The sequence below is a fragment of the Monodelphis domestica genome, chromosome 3, assembly GCF_027887165.1.
Source record: "Monodelphis domestica isolate mMonDom1 chromosome 3, mMonDom1.pri, whole genome shotgun sequence".
Classification (NCBI taxonomy): domain Eukaryota; kingdom Metazoa; phylum Chordata; class Mammalia; order Didelphimorphia; family Didelphidae; genus Monodelphis; species Monodelphis domestica.
In genome coordinates this window covers 81,683,405-81,703,924 of record NC_077229.1, presented here as the reverse complement: position 1 = coordinate 81,703,924, position 20,520 = coordinate 81,683,405, and the positions used below count along the sequence as shown (strand labels likewise).

At 40.1% G+C, this 20,520-nt stretch overlaps 1 protein-coding gene across 1 annotated transcript; it reads right to left on the bottom strand.

Moving 5' to 3' along the window:
- Positions 1–852: 852 nt before the first annotated feature.
- Positions 853–11,185, bottom strand: SMIM7 (small integral membrane protein 7). Its single transcript, XM_001363178.5, has 5 exons — positions 11,024–11,185; positions 10,889–10,930; positions 9,345–9,397; positions 5,484–5,574; positions 853–2,023 (listed from the first exon to the last, which is right to left on the bottom strand). Exons 1-5 carry the CDS (start codon positions 11,047–11,049, stop codon positions 2,008–2,010), a joined length of 228 nt encoding a protein of 75 aa, XP_001363215.1. The 5' UTR covers positions 11,050–11,185; the 3' UTR covers positions 853–2,007.
- Between the last annotated feature and the right edge of the window lie 9,335 nt (positions 11,186–20,520).

The following is a 20,520-nucleotide window of genomic DNA, read 5'->3' as shown; positions in this document are numbered from 1 at the left end:
GTCATTCTCAAAAGAATTATAAACGATTAACAATATGACAGAACGATTCAAATCCTTAGTAATGATGAATGCAAATCAAAACAACCCAGAGGTTTTACCTCACCCCCAGCAAATTGGCAAGGTAACAAAAGAAAAATAATCACTGTTGGAGAAGGTATATATTATTGTTAGGCTTGGGAATTGGCCCAACAATTCTGGAAAACTCTTTGGAATTATGCAAAAAAGTTATAAAAATGTCTACATCTTTTGATTCAAATATTCTTTTGTTAAGCATATACCCTAAGGAGGTCAATGACAAAAAGAAAGGCTTCTTCTACACCAAAATATGTCATAGCTCTTGTAGTAAGAAAGAATTATTAGCAAAGTAGATGTCTAGTGATTAGGAAATGGTTGAATAAATTATGGTCCATGAAAGCAATGTGTCCACCCCTCCCTCCCCCATGAATGTAATGTCAAAAATGTGGACTTAAAGAGAAGCATAGAAAGATACAAAGTGATGCAAAATGATGTATGCAGAGGCAGGAAAACAATATACATAATGATTACAAAAAGGTAGTTGTCTGCTGTTACCAAATGGTGCAAAATTACAATGTCTAAGACTTTGCTCTGTGAGTTTTGCTGAAATTTTTCCCCGTTCTTTTTTATTATAAGGGACAGCTTTCTGGGAAGGGGTTAGGACAGTGATATAGTGGGAAATGTAGATGATCTAAAATATCAAAGACAATTTAAAAAACATTCAGTGGATTGCACTGAATTTTGACAGCACACCAAAATAGACCATTCATGTGAGAAATATGAAACTGGAAATATGAATAAGACCAATTTCTTAGTAAAGAAAGTATAAGCCATAGATCCCTTTTACAGATGAATTTTATTTTCAATAGTTGTTTCTGTAAATCACTACACTTTTTCCCTCCCTGGGATTCTCTATAAGCAAAGAATTTTAAAAAAGCAGACAATAACAAAAAAGTTCCTTGAGTGTAGTGATCTGACCCTCACTTTTGACAATTTCATTTCTTATTCCTTTGCTTTTTAAGCTTCCATCATTGGGTTACATATAGTGTGCTGATTTCTTTGCCCTATAAATTACCAAATATAAAAGCAATTTTGAGGAGTCAAATACTTAGAATGTAACCTTAATATCACAACTAAACAATACACTGGCTCTTACTAATACTTAATAAAATACTATGACTAAAAGGGCTTTGAGATGAAGAAAATATATTTTTCACAATGTTTTCCCTAAAAGTTGTTGGTACTAAACACAATAAGAGTAGAGCTCTTTTATATCTTTTACTGAACTCATAAATGGTTCACTTTCTTCCTCTGTCTGGGTGTTAAAATTAGCCTCTCCTCTAAAAGAGTGTCTGTTCTCTAAAGTAATGTAGTAAATTAGCACACTAACTAGTTGGCCTGAATAACTTTCCTGAATCAGGGATGAGAATTGTGCCCAAGAGCTCTGATAGATTAGCACAGTGCAATCATTACTCATAATTTAGAAACTCTGGAGAGAAAAAGACCATACTGGAGCGTAAAAGCTGACCAGCCACTGAGCAATGCACAGATAATAGAGGAGAATTACAAAATACCAGGCGTGTTTTGTTTTCAACACCCCCCCCCCAAAAAAAAAAGGTCCACAAAAAATAAACTTTAAACACAGCTCTTTTAAAGCAATCCTTGAGAGGTTAGTTTCTTTGCCAGATTTAGACATAGCTTCTTATCTGGAGGGAAAGAACATATTTATTCAAGCACCTTTGAATCCTTTCAAAATACCAAACACCTAGTGCATTGAGCAGTTTCAGAGGCTGTATTAAAGTGTCCTTTGGAAATGAAAACTGTGGCCAAAGGACCACTGCATACATCTTTCCCCCACCCCACCCCTGGTCCCACAAACTTTTACTCCATTGGAAGGTCAACAGTTTCCAGTCAAACACATTCTCAAAGTTGTCAGGATCAGAGAAATCAACATCCTATAAGGTTGGCTCTTGGTTCTCCAGCCATGACTTTTCAAGAGCCAAATAACCTATGAGAAATGAAGGACAGAAATATCAGTGCGAGGAAGAAAAAAATCCTTGGTAAGAATTTTTGTTAAGAAACATGCCTGACCACCCCCAAAGGAAGTTGGCCCAGAGTATTGGGGGAAACAAGTACTCTACAATAAGAGCACAATAACTCTGGGCTATGTGAAGGTTTAAGTAGAGCAACCACTGAGGCCACAAACTCTTTAGTGCTCCACCCCTCTGGGCCCAGAATCCTAGAAAAATAATGACACTACTTATTTCTCCCACATGCCCTATCCTAGCCCCAAGGCTTATTGATGTAACTGCCTGAAATGGAACCAATTTGTGTATGCTATTTTTTCTATAGGAAAACATTAAAAAATTTTAGCCTTCTTCCAGCAACACCGAAGAACAAAGGAGTGGCTGGGTTAAAGACATATTTCTCCATGTCAGCCACAGTCCCCCACAAATTCTAAGGCTCTTAAAGCAAGAACATGCCATAACAAGGCTAGAGTCAGGGGATGGTGCCAATGCTCAGGGTCCTATCACCATGCTACTCTACGGCTCCAAAGCCCTGAGTAACTTGGCCCTCATGGATAAAGAACAAAGGCCTAAGAGAGTAAATGTAGCATTCTAGATTCCATGTTTTGTGGCTCTCTTGCCTATCTAGCATTCACACACCTCCCCCTCTTGCTAAGATTAAAATTTTAGGCCAAACTGTGGCAGATAAAAATTAGTTTTACTCTAGAAGTATTACATTTTTTAGAGGTTTATTAAAGGTTAAGAATTTAAGAAAGTACAAGTAAGAAAGCGCATGTCTAGGCCCAGAGAGCCCATTCACAACCACTCACATCTTGCCTGCTAGGTCAAGAGTCATGTGTGCTCCAAAATGGAAGTAGGAAAGAGAGCCAGTAGGCTTTACAACCAGTTTAAATAGAAATTTTTGATCTTGCCCAGGTGAGTATCTCAGTGAGATTACAAAGCATTCTGGGAAGTGGCCAAGGACTTCTGGGGATTTTTACGCTCTCATGTGGTATGCTGTAGCCAAATGGGGTAATTCCATGCTCTTCTGAACATACCTTATGCTTTCTCATCTCCACACCTTTCCCTATTCCTCAAATATGCTTTTTGACTCCATCTCTGCCTGACAGTTGACATTAATAGTGCACATTTAAAGTTGACAAAGCAATTTTCATAACAACCCTGTGGGGGCTATTGAGTGGGAATATTTAATCCCCAATGTTTCTTGGTGGCATTGCTTTTGTTTCTGTACAAATGAGAAAACTGATTCAGAGGGATAAAATGACTTTCCCAGTTACATATTTTCAGTGAGTGGTTGATGTAACTCAAACCCAGTTTAGTTGTCACCTCAGCCAGGGATCTTTATACTTCAGCACAGGATATTCCATCTTCTAGGATACTTTCTAGACTTGCTAGAAGCACTTTCTCCATTTCACTCTGCTTTCTGCACTAACCAAATTCTAATTTTCATTATGACTTTTTGTATACTTCCTATCATTAAAAAATCCTAGACAGGGATTGAGCCATACCTATCTTTAGATCTGCTCTATCTAGTGTCTAGGTCAGTCAGTCAGCATCAAATGAATACTTGTTGCTATTGGCAGAGTTGAATAAAAAATGACAGCCAAAGCTCTAGTGCTGGGCTGTGAATTGGAAACCACTTAGTTCCATGAACTAAACAAAATGCCAAGAGAGACAATAAAATATAAAAACTCATGTTTAAGGCTTGAAGTTTTCATCTTTACAATCTCAACACAAGCCAAGAAAGAAAAATGTCCCTAGAAAGGCAAGAAAAATATCTCAAAATCTCTTTCTCTAGATCCCACCAGATTTCAACTAGTCTCTAGAGGAATTTATTAGCAGAAGATTTTATTAATGGTGTTTTTAAAAAATTCATAATCAACTCCAGCCTAATTAAATTCCCAACTCTTTCCTAGGATATTTGGACCAATTCATAATTCTACCAACTTTATTAGTGTCTAGCTTCCTACAAAAGAAAATAAAGCCTTTTCCCATTACTCACTTATTCAAGCCTCTTGTGGCTTTGGGAAATTTCAGCTTTAAAAAAATCAGCAAAGAGAGCAGCTAGGTGGCTTAGTGGAGAGAGAGAGCCAGGCCTGGAGATGGAAGGTCCTATCAAGGTTAGGAAGTTCTGTTCTCTACTTAGACTCATCTCTCTAGGTGTATATATGACCACTGAAGCAAGAAGCCAGGAAGAATGCCCTAAATTCAGGCTCTCAAGCCTCCCAAATGACCTTTAAGACTGTTGGAGATGATAATGAGCTAAATCAATTGTACAAAAAATCAAGCCATTCTCCAATTGATAAATGGGCAAAGGAAATGGATAGGCAGTTCTCAGATAAAGAAATCAAAACTATTAACAAGCACATGAAGAAGTGTTCAAAATCTCTTATAATCAGAGAGATGCAAATAAAAACAACTCTGAGGTATCACCTCACACCTAGCAGATTGGCTAACATAACAGCAAAGGAAAGTAATGAATGCTGGAGGGGATGTGGCAAAGTAGGGACATTAATTCATTGCTGGTGGAGTTGTGAACTGATCCAACCATTCTGGAGGGCAATTTGGAACTATGCCCAAGGGCAACAAAAGAATATCTACCCTTTGACCCAGCCATAGCACTGCTGGGTCTGTACCCCAAAGAGATAATGGACAAAAAGACTTGTACAAAAATATTCATAGCTGCGCTCTTTGTGGTGGCCCAAAACTGGAAAACGAGGGGATGCCCATCAATTGGGGAATGGCTGAACAAACTGTGGTATATGTTGGTGATGGAATACTATTGTGCTAAAAGGAATAATAAAGTGGAGGAGTTCCATGGAGACTGGAACAACCTCCAGGAAGTGATGCAGAGCGAGAGGAGCAGAACCAGGAGAACATTGTACACAGAGACTAATACACTGTGGTATAATCGAACGTAATGGACTTCTCCATTAGTGGCGGTGTAATGTCCCTGAACAACTTGCAGGGACCCAGGAGAAAAAAACACCATTCATAAGCAAAGGATAAACTATGGGAGTGGAAACACTGAGGAAAAGCAACTGCCTGAATATAGCGGTTGAGGGGACATGACAGAGGAGAGACTCTAAATGAACACTCTAATGCAAATACTATCAACAAAGCAATGGGTTCAAATCAAGAAAACATCTAATGCCCAGTGGACTTACGCATCGGCTATGGGGGGTGGGGGGGAGGAAAAGAAAATGATCTATGTCTTTAACGAATAATGCTTGGAAATGATCAAATAAAATATATTTTAAAAAAAAGATTGTTGGAGATGGAATTTACCACAGTTACTTACAAAGTACAAAGTGTTATCTTATATATGATGTCATATGATCCCACACTATTCCACAACTAATTTTCATATAAGAAAAGGGCCCAAGTTATTGTAGCAAAATAATAATTATGTAAAATTAAAAGGTAAATAACAATACTTACACAATCATACAAAACATCATGAAAACATTCCACAAGGCGATGAAGATTCGAAAGTATCTGAGACTCAATAAGAACTCCCTGATGTTGTCACCTGAAGTCAAGATACACCATATAAATTCTGTTTGCATTAAGCATAATACAGTGGAAAGCACCCCAGGTTTGGACTCAGGGGACTTTGGAACAAGTCCCATACCTATAAAATAAGGTGGGGTAGGACTAGTTGGCCTCTAAGGACCTTCCCTGCTCTAAGTCTGTGTAGCTCCCTTAAAACATGTCTGGTGATAATTTACATTGAAAAGTCAGATGCCTGTGTATGTTTTCCTTAATAACTAATATTTACATGTCACTTAAAGGTTTGAAAAACAATGTATTTACAGCTTCATGCCAGTCTGATGTAGTTCCTCCATGTGTTACTGTTTTCAGATGTGGACAGGAGAGTAATATTCAAGACTTCTTGACTTGTCATGAATCTCACCCCATAGCCAGTAAGGCAGGATCTGAACCAAATCCATTCCTTGATCAACTGTGATAGACTTGGCCATTTTGGACAATGCAATAATCCAGGACAATTCTGAGGAACTTATGACAAAGAATGCTATCCATCTCCAGAGAAAAACTGTTGTGACTTTTCACTTGTTTATTTGGGTTTTTTTTATACAAAAATGACCAATATGGAAATATGTTTTGCATGGTAATACATGTATAACCCAGATCGAATCGCCTGCCAGCACTGGGAGGGGAGAGAGGGAGATAAATTCAATCATAGAACTTAGGAAAACTCATGTGGAAATTTGTTATTACATGTAACTGGTAAAAATTAAGTTTAAAGAATATTTAAAAAATGAACCAAATCCATCTTTATTCCCACTACACCCAAGTCACACTTAAATATTTAAGGAAATCCAATTAGTAGTTTTCAGCTTACTCACTGTGATCTGGATAATGAGAGGATGGCCTAAGAGGTAAGCCAAATACTTCCCTCAAAAGTTGGCATGGTGACAACAGGAGGGCTTCTCAATAGAGAGAGCCCCAGAGCTGAGTCAGTAAACCTGGATTCCAGTCATAATCTACAATTCTGAGACCTTCACCAAGATATTTCCCTACTGGGGGGCCAATCTCTTTACCTATATGATGAGCTTTTGAGACTAGATGGCCTCCAACTTCCACTCCAGCTCCAAAACTGGCTACAAGTCTAAATTAGTGGGTAAGACAGAGCTCATCTCCTCTAGCAGATGCCTGAAGAAAACAGACTTTGAACTCAGGGTTTGAGAATGAGAGACCTTATCAAGAATATCAAACAAAGGCACCGAAAGGAGTTTTTGAAAATAAAATATGCTTAGAAATGCAAGACAAGGCAAGTGCTTGGGCATTTTTTTTGTTCAAGGCACAGACATCGCTCCCAGTCAGTGAACCAGCCCAGTTAAATGTCTTGGCCTTAGCTCAAGGATTCCCACTGTTTCTGATTATATATGTCCATAATAATTCTGGTTACTGACAACCAAGCCCAGTAATGGCACTTAGAAAAAGCACACAAAGAAGTATTGTCAATTCCCAAGTGAATCCCTACAGTCAGCACAAGGTCAAGCTCTACTCCCTCTTCTTAACTACATTAATCTTCCCTAGCTTCCTGCCACCTGTACTGCCCCACGGGAAATATCAAGGCAGAAGGAATTCTCATCTAAATGCTGCCAGTGAAGGGCCCCTGTAGTGAAAAAAAAGAGGCAAAGGTGGGCATAATCCACCATCCATGCTGCATGTAAACCCAACATTAAAATTGCCCTAGGGCTGTCACTCCTTGTGAAACCAAAGAGTCTACTTTCAGAGAGACTATGGGGCAGTGAAATGTGAGTTGAGAGATGAAAGGAACCTTTTATCAAGGCCAGCAAGGTCAATCCTCTCATTCTACAGGTGAGAGAACCAAGGCCCAGGAAAAGGAAACAACTTCTCCAAGATCAGTCAGTCAGACAATAAATATCATCTGTATGTCAGGCCTTGGTCTCAGAGCTGGTGGGGGGACCAAAGGAAGGCCAGAGCAGAGCTGGATTGTGAAGTAGGTATGAGCTCCAGGGGCTTCCTATGATTTCTAGGATCAAATATAAAACCCTCTGTTAATCACTGAAGCCTTTTACAACCTGGCACTTCTAGCTTTCCCAGCCTTCCTACTCTTTGCTCTGCTCTACAAGCACTATCATCTGGCTACACTGGCCTTGATTTCTCACTCATCTTCCTCCAGACCCCAGAGTGCAGATGTTTCCCCAGGATCTATACTTGTTCTCCCATAGTGATCTGAGACCAACCTAGGGCTCAAATATCATCTTTGCAGATGCTTATCAGATCTCTCCCCTCAGCTCCAGGCCAGTCTTACTAACTCTATCTTAGATATATCTGCCTGGATGGATGAGCAGCACCACCAAGACATGCAACATGTCTAAAATTGAAATCATTACTGTTCTCCCTGCAAGTTAGCACCTCCTCTCAACTTGCCTGCTTCCTATACCACCACCCAACCAGATATCCTAGCTATGGACTTCAAGAGCAGCTTGGACTCTTCCTTTCCACTCGCCTCCACAACTCTTTGAATCTCTGATTTCAATACAAACAGCTGCATAGTTGTATTGATTCCACCTTGGGAATGCCTCTTGCATCCATTGCCTCTTTTCCCTTACACTGTCATCACCCTTGGTCTTCCTCATCTCGTTTGTACCATCAGAGCTTCTTACTCATCTTCCTACCTCCAGTCTCTGTCCTATCTAATCGACCCTTCACACTTGCCAAAGTAATCTTTCTTAATACAGAAGCTCTGATCATGTCACTTCCCTGTTCAAAAGCCTTCTAGGCTACCTATCCCCTAAGGTATCAATTACAAACTCCTGACATTTGAGGTCCTCCACACTATAGTTCTAACCTATTTTTGTAGTCTTAATTTACTTTAGTCTTTTCATTCATTCTTAAGCTCAAACTAGATTACTAGCCTTCTTAAAAATGCAATAGCCCTTCTATAACTTCCATTCATTTGTGGTAACTATTCCGATATAAGGATTCGATTCTTTCATACTTCTTCCTACAAAATGCTTTTTTTTTTATTTGAACCTCAACTCAGGTAGCACCTTCTCTCTAAAACTTTCCCTCATTTTTCCCAAATGAAAGCAATCTTTCTTTTGCCTGTATCAGAGTCTACTTCGAATTCTAGTTAACTGTGTATATACCTCATCCTCTGTTATCAGTATTAGTTCTTAAGGACAGTCTGTGCTGTTTTACATCTTTATCGATTCAGTATCAAACACAGTGCCTGTAATATGGATAGGTGTTTAATAAACATTTGATGAATTTGAATTTTGCTTACTCTTCTAACACATATTAGCAAATATTTAGTTGAGTGCCTCATGTATATAAGACTCTGAGGGCAAACAGTTGTGATTTCAATTTAACCAGTTGGTGGTAGAAATGTCTAAAAGAGAACAAATGGCTGCCCTCATGAGATAAACAAACTCTGTCATTGAAGGTGTCACAGATGCTCTGGAGGGAATTCCCAAATTGGCTAGGAGGCTGAATCAGAAAACCACAAAGGTCTTACCCAATGCTAACAGTCTGTGACTCATCTTCAGCAAATAGGTGGCAATAAACTTTCAAATGACTACCAGGAAATCAGAAAAACTTCAGAACTGGAAAAGGACCCCAGAGGTCATCAAAGAATAATCCATTCATTTTTATCTATAAGGAAATTGAGGCCCAGAAAGGGTAAGTAGTTTTTTGAAACAGCAAGGCATGATCATCAAAATTTTGTTGATAAGAATGGGACCAGTATGTCCATATTCGCTGCATCATTCATGTTATGGGCTGCCGGAGCTCCCTAGAACTCACCTGTACTTGGTTCCTTTGACTCCTCCCCAAACCCCTGGTTGTCTTTTTTTTTCCTGTAGGGCAGGGAACAGTATGAGATTTCAGAATAATATAAAGAGAGCTAAAGCTAAGGCAAACAAATAAATCCAAAGAATAAAAAATTGTATATAGTGAAAAAATTTCCACATTTGACAGGTAATATGGATTTCATGGGTGACCACTGCTCTATAGGGACAAAAGACTTTCCACAGGTAAATTGGATTCTTTAGATGTCATGAGAGCTCTCTAAGGATGATTCCAGGGGAGCAAAGGGGAACAATCTTTTGGAGTAAAAGATTAAAACTTGCTGAGGAACCCTATATGGTTAATAGATGAGAGGGCTCTTTGTGAGTGATGGGTTCATCTATAGGTGAGGGAGCTCTAGAAACAAGAATTGGGAAGCTATCTTGTCTAACCCTCTCATTTTATATATGAGGAAATAGAGGCTGAGGGAGATTATGTGGCTTGTTCAAGATCATATAAATGGGGGCAGCTGGGTGGCTCAGTGGATTGAGACAGATCCAGAGACAGGAAGTCCTGGGTTCAAATCTGGCCTCAAGACACTTCCTAGCTGTGTGACCCTGGGCAAATCCCTTAACCCCCACTGCCTAGACCTTACCACTCTTCTGCCTTAGAACCAATACCTCCTATTGATTCTAAGACAGAAAGTAAGAATTAAAAAAAAAAAGATCATATAAGTAAGCATCAAAAGTGGGATTCTGACTCCTGAACCAGTGCTCTCTCCAATATTCTCTGATGCCTCTGCATGTGTGAATTCTAAGTGAGTGATGGGTTAATGAGGGGTTGAGTGGGGTGTGTTAATCTACACAAGACAAGAAACTGCAGGAGATTATTATAGGTTAGGAAGCTCTCCATCAGGCAGAAGGTTCTATGTGGGTGACAAAGGTAGACAAGGGGTTCTACAGATACCAGAGGATTCTATGTGGGTGAGAAGGATGTCTTTAAGTAAGTCGACTCTACAGATGGCAGGGAGTTATGGAGAGTGTTTATTAGTAAAAGGGCTCCATACATAAATGACAGTTTTTTTTGTGAGTAGCTATAAGTAAGGCTTATACGGAAGACAGGGTTCTAGGTGTAAGTCATTTCTAGAGATGAGGAGGCTTGGGGGGGGGGGTCCTAAGTGGGTAAAAAGGTGTCTGTGGGTTCGAAGTATCTAAGTGGGCCAAAGGTCTTTGCATCTTTAAGGGGGAGCCTCTGCAAAAGTAAAGTGATTATCAATAAGACTCTATGGGACAGGAATTTCAAAAGTGAGAGAGCTATAGGACGTGCCCGGGGTCTCTATGAAGCCGGCGGGTTGCAGGTTGGGGCAGGGGCGGAGGGTTCGATTGGGTGTCTCTCTCCCGAGGAGCACCACCGGGTGTTCCAAGCCCTAGAGGGGCGGAGAAGAGGCGGGGCTGGGGCGGAACAGCGTGATGGAGGCTAAGTAGTGCGGTGCAAAGAAGAGGGCGGGGCTCATGGAGGGGCGGAGCAGGGGGACCAGGCCCCAGACGCGCCGCGTCACTTACAGCTTGAAGTTGAGCACGGCGCCAGCGTTCATCAGCAGCGTCCTGAAAAGGATCAGAGCGAGATCAGGAAATGTGTGGCCCCTAAAATCCCCCCTCCCAACCCCAGACGTCTCAGCCCAGCCCCGGGCCCCTTACCCGAACAGCAAGATATCCCCGATCATGGTGACTGTGGAGCAGCCACCAGAACCGGAACCGGAACCGGAACAACTCGCGAGTCGGGATCCGGGACTAACCAATCAAAACTGGGAAACACAATGGGGCCGGTCCACTCCTGTGTACAGCCGTTGAGGCGTGCCAGGGTTGAACCGGCTCCACACCCCTAGGCTCCACCTCCTGTCAGCCTGGACGGGGTTTGGTTACGTCACCCGAAGGGGCGGGGCTAGAGCATAGACTCGCATGTGTTCTTGTTCGTGTGTTCATTCTTGTTTCTCTTTGTCCATCAGTCTGTCTGTGGCCGGTGTTGACATGATATAGGGATGACGTGAGAGGCCCTGCCTGTGGTCAGCAGCGGGAGTTTAGTGACAAACACTATAAATTGACAGAGACTCTTATGTATGACGGGGAATTTAATGGGGGTGGGGAAGAATCTAGATAACAATCAGCAAATATTTATTAACTCCCCATGGATATACCGGGCTCTGTGCTAAGCAAGTAGGTGGGAGGAAAGGTACTAGCAGCTGGGAGATTACGGAAAGCTTTTCCTAGCAAGTAGTTGAGTCTTGAAGGAGACAAAGAATTCTAACAGGAGGGGGTGAAGGGAGAGTGCATACCATGCACAGGAAACAGCCAGGTCAAAGACAGATAGGAAATGGAGTGCCTTGTATGAGAGGCAACGTGTAGGCTAGTTTGATTATACAGTAGGGTACATGAAGGCAAATACTAACTGAGGCCAAGTTGTGAAAAATTTCAATTAATAAAGAATTTGTGCTTATTGTGTGTTAGGCATTTTAAATGTCAGAGAGATTTTTATTTGAGCCTAGAGTTAAGAGGGAGCCACCAGTTTCTTTAAGAATGATGTGATCACATCGAGGCTTCCCAAAAATCACTTGAGGTTGAATAGAGGATGAGTTGGAGGAGAGACTTGAGACAGGGAATCCAATTGGGAGACTTTTGCACTAGTCCAGGTGAGGGGTGATGTGTGCCTGAACTTGACTATGTGGGTAGAGAGAAGAGCCAGCAATGTTGAGGAGGTAGAAGTAACAAGATTTGAGAACTAATGAATGATGTGGAATGAGTAAAACTGAGAAAGGTTGTAAACCTGAGGACCTGGAAGGCTGGTAGTGCTCTTGAATAAGGAACAAAGAAGAAGGACGGGCTTGGGAGAGGAAAAAAAGACTAAGTTCTATTTTGGACATGGTGAATTTGAAATGACATACAGGATTCTTTTTTTAAACCCTTACCTTCTGTCTTGGAATCAATACCATGTATTGGTTCCAAGGCAGAAGAATGGTAAGGGCTAGAGGTTAAGTGATTTGCCCAGGGTCACACAGCTGTGAAGTGTCTGAGGCCAGATTTAAACCCAGGACCTTCTGTCTCTAGGACTGGCTCTCAATCCACTGAGCTACCCAGCTGCCCCCACATACAGGCTTTCTAGTTCAAAATTTCAAATGCTGATCTGGAGCTCAGTAGAGAAACAAAATCTGGAAACATTTTCATCTATATACAAATAATAATTAAAAGGGTGGGAGCTGATAAGATCACCAGGAGGTAGAATGTAGGAAAGAAAGAGAAGGCCCAGGAAAGAGATCCTTAGAATGTATCCATAGTTATGGTGTCTATATGAATTATAATTTGACAAAAAAGAAAGGATAGGAAAAATCAAATAAGTGGGAGGACAACCAAAAAAAGTCTCACAAAATCCCAGAGGAGGCAGTAATCAAGAAGAGAGGGTAGTCAACAGTGCCAGATGTTGAGAGAGAGAGTCAAGAAGCATGGGTATTAAGAAAAGACCATCATATTTGGAAATGAAAAGAGATCACTGATAAATGGAGAAAGCAATGTCAGTTGAGAGATTAGAACAGGAGCCTGTGAATTTTAGATTTTCTACATTTTTCCTAGTCTAGCACCCAGGAATGTAACCCACACTTAAGGATTAAGTGTTGGGGAGGAAGGCCTATGACTGGCATGTGCTAGCAAGTGACAAATCAGAAACAACTGAGTGACTCCTGGGCTATCCTAAGCCAAGCTTAAGCCACCATTGGCACATGTGAGACACAGGAAGTGATGTAAAGAATTGCCTTTATATTTCACGTCACTTCCTGTGGGGAGGGAGCTTTGGTGGAGTTGACCCTGGAACTTGAGCCTGGAAGAGCTCCTTAGACGGCTTCCTTTAGACAGTCACATGGTGAATGATAAGACTGACTCCCCTTTCCCTTGGCTTTCTGGGGAGGCCCCTTTGGCCAAGGCCTCTGAATTCCTGCCTGGCTCAGCCCAGGCTGGAAGAGTTTAAATTCTCTTTACTCTCTCTCATTCTTAATTTCTTCCTTAAATTGTAAATAAACCACCATAAAATTCCATTCTGACTTGAGTGTTTCATTGGGATTTAGAAATTAAATCCCTGGTGACCAACTCAGGCTCAACCCTAAATTTGCCCTTAACAAGCCATACTAAAAAGAGTTGAAAAATGAGTAAGAGAAATGGGAGGGGAAGAAAAGAAAATAGCTTTTTTTTCCTGAAACTTTGTCCTCCCCTCAAAAAAGTTATAGGACAATATAGCTAGTGTAAGAGAGAGGAATTTCCAAAAGAGAGAAATTGCAAAAGAGAAGAATTGAACCCCATGAAGCAAGAATCAGCCCACACGGGGGAGGGGCAGAAAGGAAGAGACCCAAGATTCCAGAAAAAGAACAGAAGCTGAGTGGAACTCAGAAACTGCCACTTTAACTCTCACTCTTTCAGCTGAGAGCCTGACCGAGGATCTATGAGGCTGGAGGTTTCCCTGAACAACTGCTTCCTAGTGAACCTATGAAGTCTTGCTCAGCTCAAACAGAATAGACTGGACTTTAAAAGAAGCCATCTACTGAGAAAATCCTCACCAAGGATTTTCTCCACCTCTATCTCCAGTTTATCTTGAACTCCAGCAATTTAACCAGATTAGCTCAGGAGTAGGGTCAATCAGCAGCTGACCAGAAGAGAGGTTGAGGCTGAGTGCCTAGACCCTCAAATTTTGGGGGGGGTCACTTGGCCAGTCTTTAAGGACTCCTGCTATCCAGTTTCCTTACCCAAACCTTCAATTTTTCCCTTTCCTGAGTGGTTCTCTATTAAAATGTTACTATTTAGATCAGATCTGCCTACTTTCTGACATCAAAGAAAGGGTCTGAAGATTTGGGGAGAACCATACCTCTCCCCAAGGAGGAGGATTAGCTCAAGACCAGGGTTGAGGAGTAAACACAGATCTTAAAGGGAAAAATGGTAGTTGGGGTACTGGAAGGACCCAGAGGCAGGAAAATGTATCCTACCTCTCAACAACAGCTAAGATCAAGAAGGGAGGCAGTGGATCATTTCTCCAAAGCACTCTCCTCCAGTCCTTAATTTCCACCTCCCAAACCTATTCTCTGAGGAGACATATTCAGTCCCTTAAGGAGACCTAACCTTTACCTTTCCCAAAGGGAAGCAAGGGGAAATATCCATCCCTTTCTCCTCTCATTCTCTCAACTCTTTCTCTCTCTCCAGTTCCCCAGTGTAGGTGGGTATGACCCTCCTGACTGGCCATATGTTACACTAGAAAGAATGGTAACATCTAGTAAAGATTTTTAAAATACTCTATAGGAAAGATATGGATGTGTTGTAGGCAGCACAGAAAAAAAGGAGTAAGTAGGGAGAAATTGAAGATTAGAGAGAGACAGAGAAAGGACATCATTGTGGGGGCTTTTTACTAACAAACAGGAGAAGGTTATCAAGAGCATAGAAAAGGGTCGACCTTGGCAAGAAGAAAGACCATTTCATCAAGGACTAGAGTTAAGGAGAAGAGAATGAGTGATGATGTCAAAGAGTTAAGAGAAGGAGCTCATATTTAATAATTTCTATAGTTTCAATTTTCTCATTAAAGGATGAGATGTAGACCTCAATTGAGAGTCTGTGGGGAGTACAGGGGACTGTATGAATGACAAGAACAGGTCAACAAGAGCTATACAAGTTACAGGGACAATGTTTGCTTTTCTCCCATTTAGTACCTCTCTGGAGCTCCATTTGATCTTGTAAGTATACAACCATGGTTAGTTACTTTCAAGACCCTGGGATGTAGCTCATATGAATCTCTTGAAATTATCAGGGGCTGCTATATTCTATTTTACCTAGTATATCCTTTCTTATCCATGTTAGCAACTCTGTCAGCCACTTTTGTTGTCATGTGTAGCCCAAATATCATCTCTATGGCAAAGAGCAAAAGTAGGAAGTCAAGCTATCTTTCTATCTTTTATTACTGTCAATTCATCTGTCCAAAGCATCAGCCCAATTCTTTTTTTGTTGTTCCTATATTCCTAATATAGAGATAGGGAATTTTCATGTGAGGAAATTCCTTCTCTCCATCCAAGGTAGCACCATCTCTGCATCTGAGAGACTTAGAATTTAGAGAGATGCTTAGAGCAGTGAGAAAATAAGTGACTTGACCAGAGTCACACAATCAATTTGTGTCAAAAGCATTCCTCCAACCCAGGTCTTCCTGATTTCTACCTACTATATACCCTTCAATCTCAATATAGACTTAGAAACAAATACAGCCTCACCTCAGTTTATTCTGAGTTTTATTGTTCCCAATACTTTCTTTTTTTTGCCAACTCATTCCTTTTATTTTTTATTATTTATTATATTTATGGAAATCTTTTTTTTTAAAAGATTGTTTTCTGACCTTTTGTAACCCAAATTCTTTTCTTCTCCCCTGCCTAGGCAGCAAACAATCTGATATAAGTTATTTCAGTGTTGTCATGCAATACAAATTTCCCTATTCCTCATGTTGTGAAAGAAGACATATCATACATGTAAGAAAAAAATAAGGCAAGAAATGGCATATTTCTATATGCATTCATAGTCTGACAGTTCCTTCTATGGCTGTAGATAGCACTTTTCATCATGAGTTCTCCTTGTTCTGCCCACTTTACTCTGCATCAATTTATACAAGTCTTTCTGAACTCATCTTGTTTGTCATTTCTTATGGAACAATAAAATTACATTACAATCATATAGCACAACTTCTTCAGCCATTCCCAAACTGGTAGACGTTTCTTCAGTTTCTAATTTTTTGCTGCCACAAAGAAAGCTGCTATAAATATTTTTGTACATGTAAGTCCTTTTTCTTTCTCCATGATCTCTTGGGGATATAGACCTAGTACTGGTATTTCTGGGTCAAAGGGTATGCAAAGTAGAATGATCAAATGTGATAGATTTAGCCACTCTCAGCAATACAATGATCTAGAACAATTCTGAAGGACTTATGGCAAAGAATGCTATTCACCTCCGGAGAAAGAACTGTTGGAGTCAGAATGCAGATGAAAGCATACGATTTATCACATATTTATTTGGGTTTATGTTTTGAAGTTTTGGTTTTATTAGTTTACTCACTTACAAAAATGAACAACATAGGAATATGTTATATGTGATGATACATACATAACTGTGGCTTCCCGAACCCGCGAGAAGCCACAAGGTAGGAAGATAGAGGAAGGATAGAATTTTGGATACCACGAGGGGCACGGCGGAGCCAAGTTAGAGATATGAGGTGGCAGAAATGAGTCAGAAAACCAGGCCTCATTGATTATAATGAGCCACAGCAAAACTCCGATCAGTCTGGACCGCTTTCCGAAAGGCTAATACTGTTCAGTGATCCAGACTTAATCCCACACAGGTCGGAGACATGATAGAGAAAAGAAAGTGCCTGGCTGAAGGCCAGGTCCCAGGTGAGAGAGATAGAGAAGGAAAGGAATTAAAGATGGAGCTTGGTCAGAGGCCAAGCTACAGCAAGGACCGGCATCAGTGAGAGCTGAGATCCAAGAGAGCGAGAGGGCGGAGATTGCTGTGGCTCTGTTTTTAATGTCTTTGATATGCAAATATACACGATACATAGGGATGATTATCATTGGTTAACAACAAGGTATAGGTGTGATTTCTCTTAGCCAGTTGAACACAAAGAAACCTGTTTTCCCACCTAACCTGGGGGAAGCTGGGGTCAAGGGTCAGAGGCTTTCCTAGCCATGAGCAAGACTGAACATGCTCTCTTCTAAGCCACTCTGTACCTTCTAACTGTTTCCCTTGCCCATAGCTAGGGGTGGATTGCTACAATAACCGAGATCAAATTGCCTGAAAACTTGTATAGAAATTTGTTATTACATGTAATTGGTAAAAAAAAAAAACTATATATATGTACATACACACACACACACACACACACACACACACATATATAAAATCCATCTGAAAAAAAAGGCATGCACAGTTTTATATAGCCTTTTGGGCATAGCTCCAGAATAAGTCATATCAGTTCAATACCAACAGTGTATTAGTGTTCCAATTTTCCAACATCTTCTCCAGCATTTATCATATTCATTTTTTGTCACATTAGCCAATCCGATAGGTGTGAGGTGATATCTCAGAGTTGTTTTAATCTGCATTTCTCTAGTCAATAGTGATGTAGATTTTTTTATATGACTAGATATTTTGTATTTTTTCATCTGAGAACTTCCTGTACATATCCTCTGACCATTTATCAGTTGGGGAATCCCAATACTCTTCATACAGGACTATATCACCCTTCTGTGAGGAAGGTGGTATGTAATAGTGTCTTGAACTTGGAGCTTGGTTAGAATTGAGACCAAGGTTTAAATCACTGTCAGATATTTGCAGTGTGACCATTAAATAAATATTTTTTTTTAAATATATTTTATTTGATCATTTCCAAGCATTATTCGTTAAAGACATAGATCATTTTCTTTTCCTCCCCCCCACCCCCCATAGCCGATGCGTAAGTCCACTGGGCATTAGATGTTTTCTTGATTTGAACCCATTGCTTTGTTGATAGTATTTGCATTAGAGTGTTCATTTAGAGTCTATCCTCTGTCATGTCCCCTCAACCTCTGTATTCAGGCAGTTGCTTTTTCTCGGTGTTTCCACTCCCATAGTTTATCCTTTGCTTATGAATGGTGTTTTTTTTCTCCTGGATCCCTGTAAGTTGTTCAGGGACATTACACCGCCACTAATGGAGAAGTCCATTACGTTCGATTATACCACAGTGTATTAGTCTCTGTGTACAATGTTCTCCTGGTTCTGCTCCTCTCGCTCTGCATCACTTCCTGGAGGTTGTTCCAGTCTCCATGGAACTCCTCCACTTTATTATTCCTTTTAGCACAATAGTACTCCATCACCAACATATACCACAGTTTGTTCAGCCATTCCCCAATTGATGGGCATCCCCTCATTTTCCAGTTTTGGGCCACCACAAAGAGCGCAGCTATGAATATTTTTGTACAAGTCTTTGTGTCCATTATCTCTTTGGGGTACAGACCCAGCAGTGCTATGGCTGGGTCAAAGGGTAGACATTCTTTTGTCACCCTTTGGGCATAGTTCCAAATTGCCCTCCAGAATGGTTGGATCAGTTCACAGCTCCACCAGCAATGAATTAATGTCCCTATTTTGCCACACCCCCTCCAGCATTCATTACTTTCCTTTGCTGTTATGTTAGCCAATCTGCTAGGTGTGAGGTGATACCTCAGAGTTGTTTTTATTTGCATCTCTCTGATTATAAGAGATGTAGAACACTTCTTCATGTGCTTGTTAATAGTTTTGATTTCTTTATCTGAGAACTGCCTATCCATTTCCCTTGCCCATTTATCAATTGGAGAATGGCTTGATTTTTTGTACAATTGATTTAGCTCATTATAAATATGAGTAATTAAACCTTTGTCAGAGGTTTCTATGAAGATTTTTTCCCAATTTGTTGTTTCCCTTCTGATTTTAGTTATATTGGTTTTGTTTGTACAAAAGCTTTTTAGTTTGATGTAGTCAAAATTATTTATTTTACATTTTGTGATTCTTTCTATATCTTGCTTGGTTTTAAAGCCTTTCCCCTCCCAAAGGTCTGACATGTATACTATTCTGTGTTTACCCAATTTACTTATGGTTTCCTTCTTTATGTTTAAGTCACTCACCCATTTTGAATTTATCTTGGTGTAGGGTGTGAGGTGTTGATCTATTCCTAGTCTCTCCCACACTGTCTTCCAATTTTCCCAGCAGTTTTTATCGAATAGTGGATTTTTGTCCCAAAAGCTGGGATCTTTGGGTTTATCGTATACTGTCTTGCTGAGGTCGCTTTCCCCCAGTCTATTCCACTGATCTTCCTTTCTGTTTCTTAGCCAGTACCAAATTGTTTTGATGACTGCTGCTTTGTAATATAGTTTTAGGTCAGGGACTGCATGGCCCCCATCATATGTGTTTTTTTTCATTATTTCCCTGGATATCCTTGAATAAATACTTTTTCTGAGAAACTATCTACTTCACAGTATAGTAATGAAGATAAAATGAGATAAGGTTTTTAAAAGCACTTTGTAAACTCTATAGCCCTATATAAATTACCTAGTAAACCATAGAAGATAGAGAACTGGCCTCAAGGCCAGGTGGACCTGGGTTCAAGTCCTGCCTCTGGCCTGTCCAGGCTATGTGACCCCAGGCAAGTCCTTGAATTGCACAATGTTCTAAGCAGATTTTCAATAATAAAAAGTTGTAGAGAAAGTACTGTTTTAAATGAATAGATGGTAGTAGGAGTATTGAACTTCTCCATAAAGATCTAGTTCCACTCTCTGATTGCCCTTGCTTCCAAAACTCTTGTCACAACTTCCTAAGCAGAGGTGTGCTAGAGTCAACATAGACTTAACTAGAGCTAATTTTTTAAATATTCAGAATGAACATTTACACTTGGGAGAAAATGCTGCAAATCAAGGTTTGATTTGTTTTTATGATTGTCTATATTTAACAGAAAAAGTAATACAGAAAAAGCTTTAAAAGTATCAGCAATATATATATATATTTCAGAAAGCTTTTTGTTAAACATTTACCGTACACACTCTATTGCAAATATTAATAATATGGAAATAGGTCTTGATCAATGATACATGTAAAACCCAGCTGAATTGCTCATTGACAATGGGAGGGGGGAGTAAAGAGGGGAGGGAAAGAACATGAATCATGTAACCATGGAAAAATATTCTAAATTAATTTAAAAGAATTTTTTTTAATAAAAAAAATTACCATTACATTGCTGCCTATATGCATAGTCTCCCCGATTTGAATAATATCTGTGAGAACAGAGACATTCTCATGTTTGTATTTTTATCTCCGGACACAACATAGTATTTGATCCATATTAAGGCTTAATAGATGTTTTTCATTAATTCTTATTCACATGAAAGTTGAGAGGGATTCTATGGATTAAGGTCAGAATGACAGGTACCTCAGTGGCTATTGAATCCAACCCAAACTGGAAAAAAAAAATCTCCTTTACAATGTATCCCACAGGAGATCATACAGCCAGATCTTTAATTCCAGTGGGTTGGGGTGCAGACTTCAGCCTTCCAAGAAAAGCTTTTACATTTCTGCATAACCAATTGTTGGATAGTTTTTCTTTCCATCCAGCCTAAATTTGCCCCTGTAAT

Bases quoted from the DNA above. Each gene is read 5' to 3' on its own strand.
- SMIM7 (XM_001363178.5), bottom strand. From the start codon at position 11,049: ATGATCGGGGATATCTTGCTGTTCGG. The intron at 10,931-11,023 runs GTAAGGGGCCCG...GATCCTTTTCAG, and splicing joins GGGGATATCTTGCTGTTCGG to GACGCTGCTGATGAACGCTG. The intron at 9,398-10,888 runs GTAAGTGACGCG...CCTGCCCTACAG, and splicing joins GCCGTGCTCAACTTCAAGCT to GAAAAAAAAAGACAACCAGG.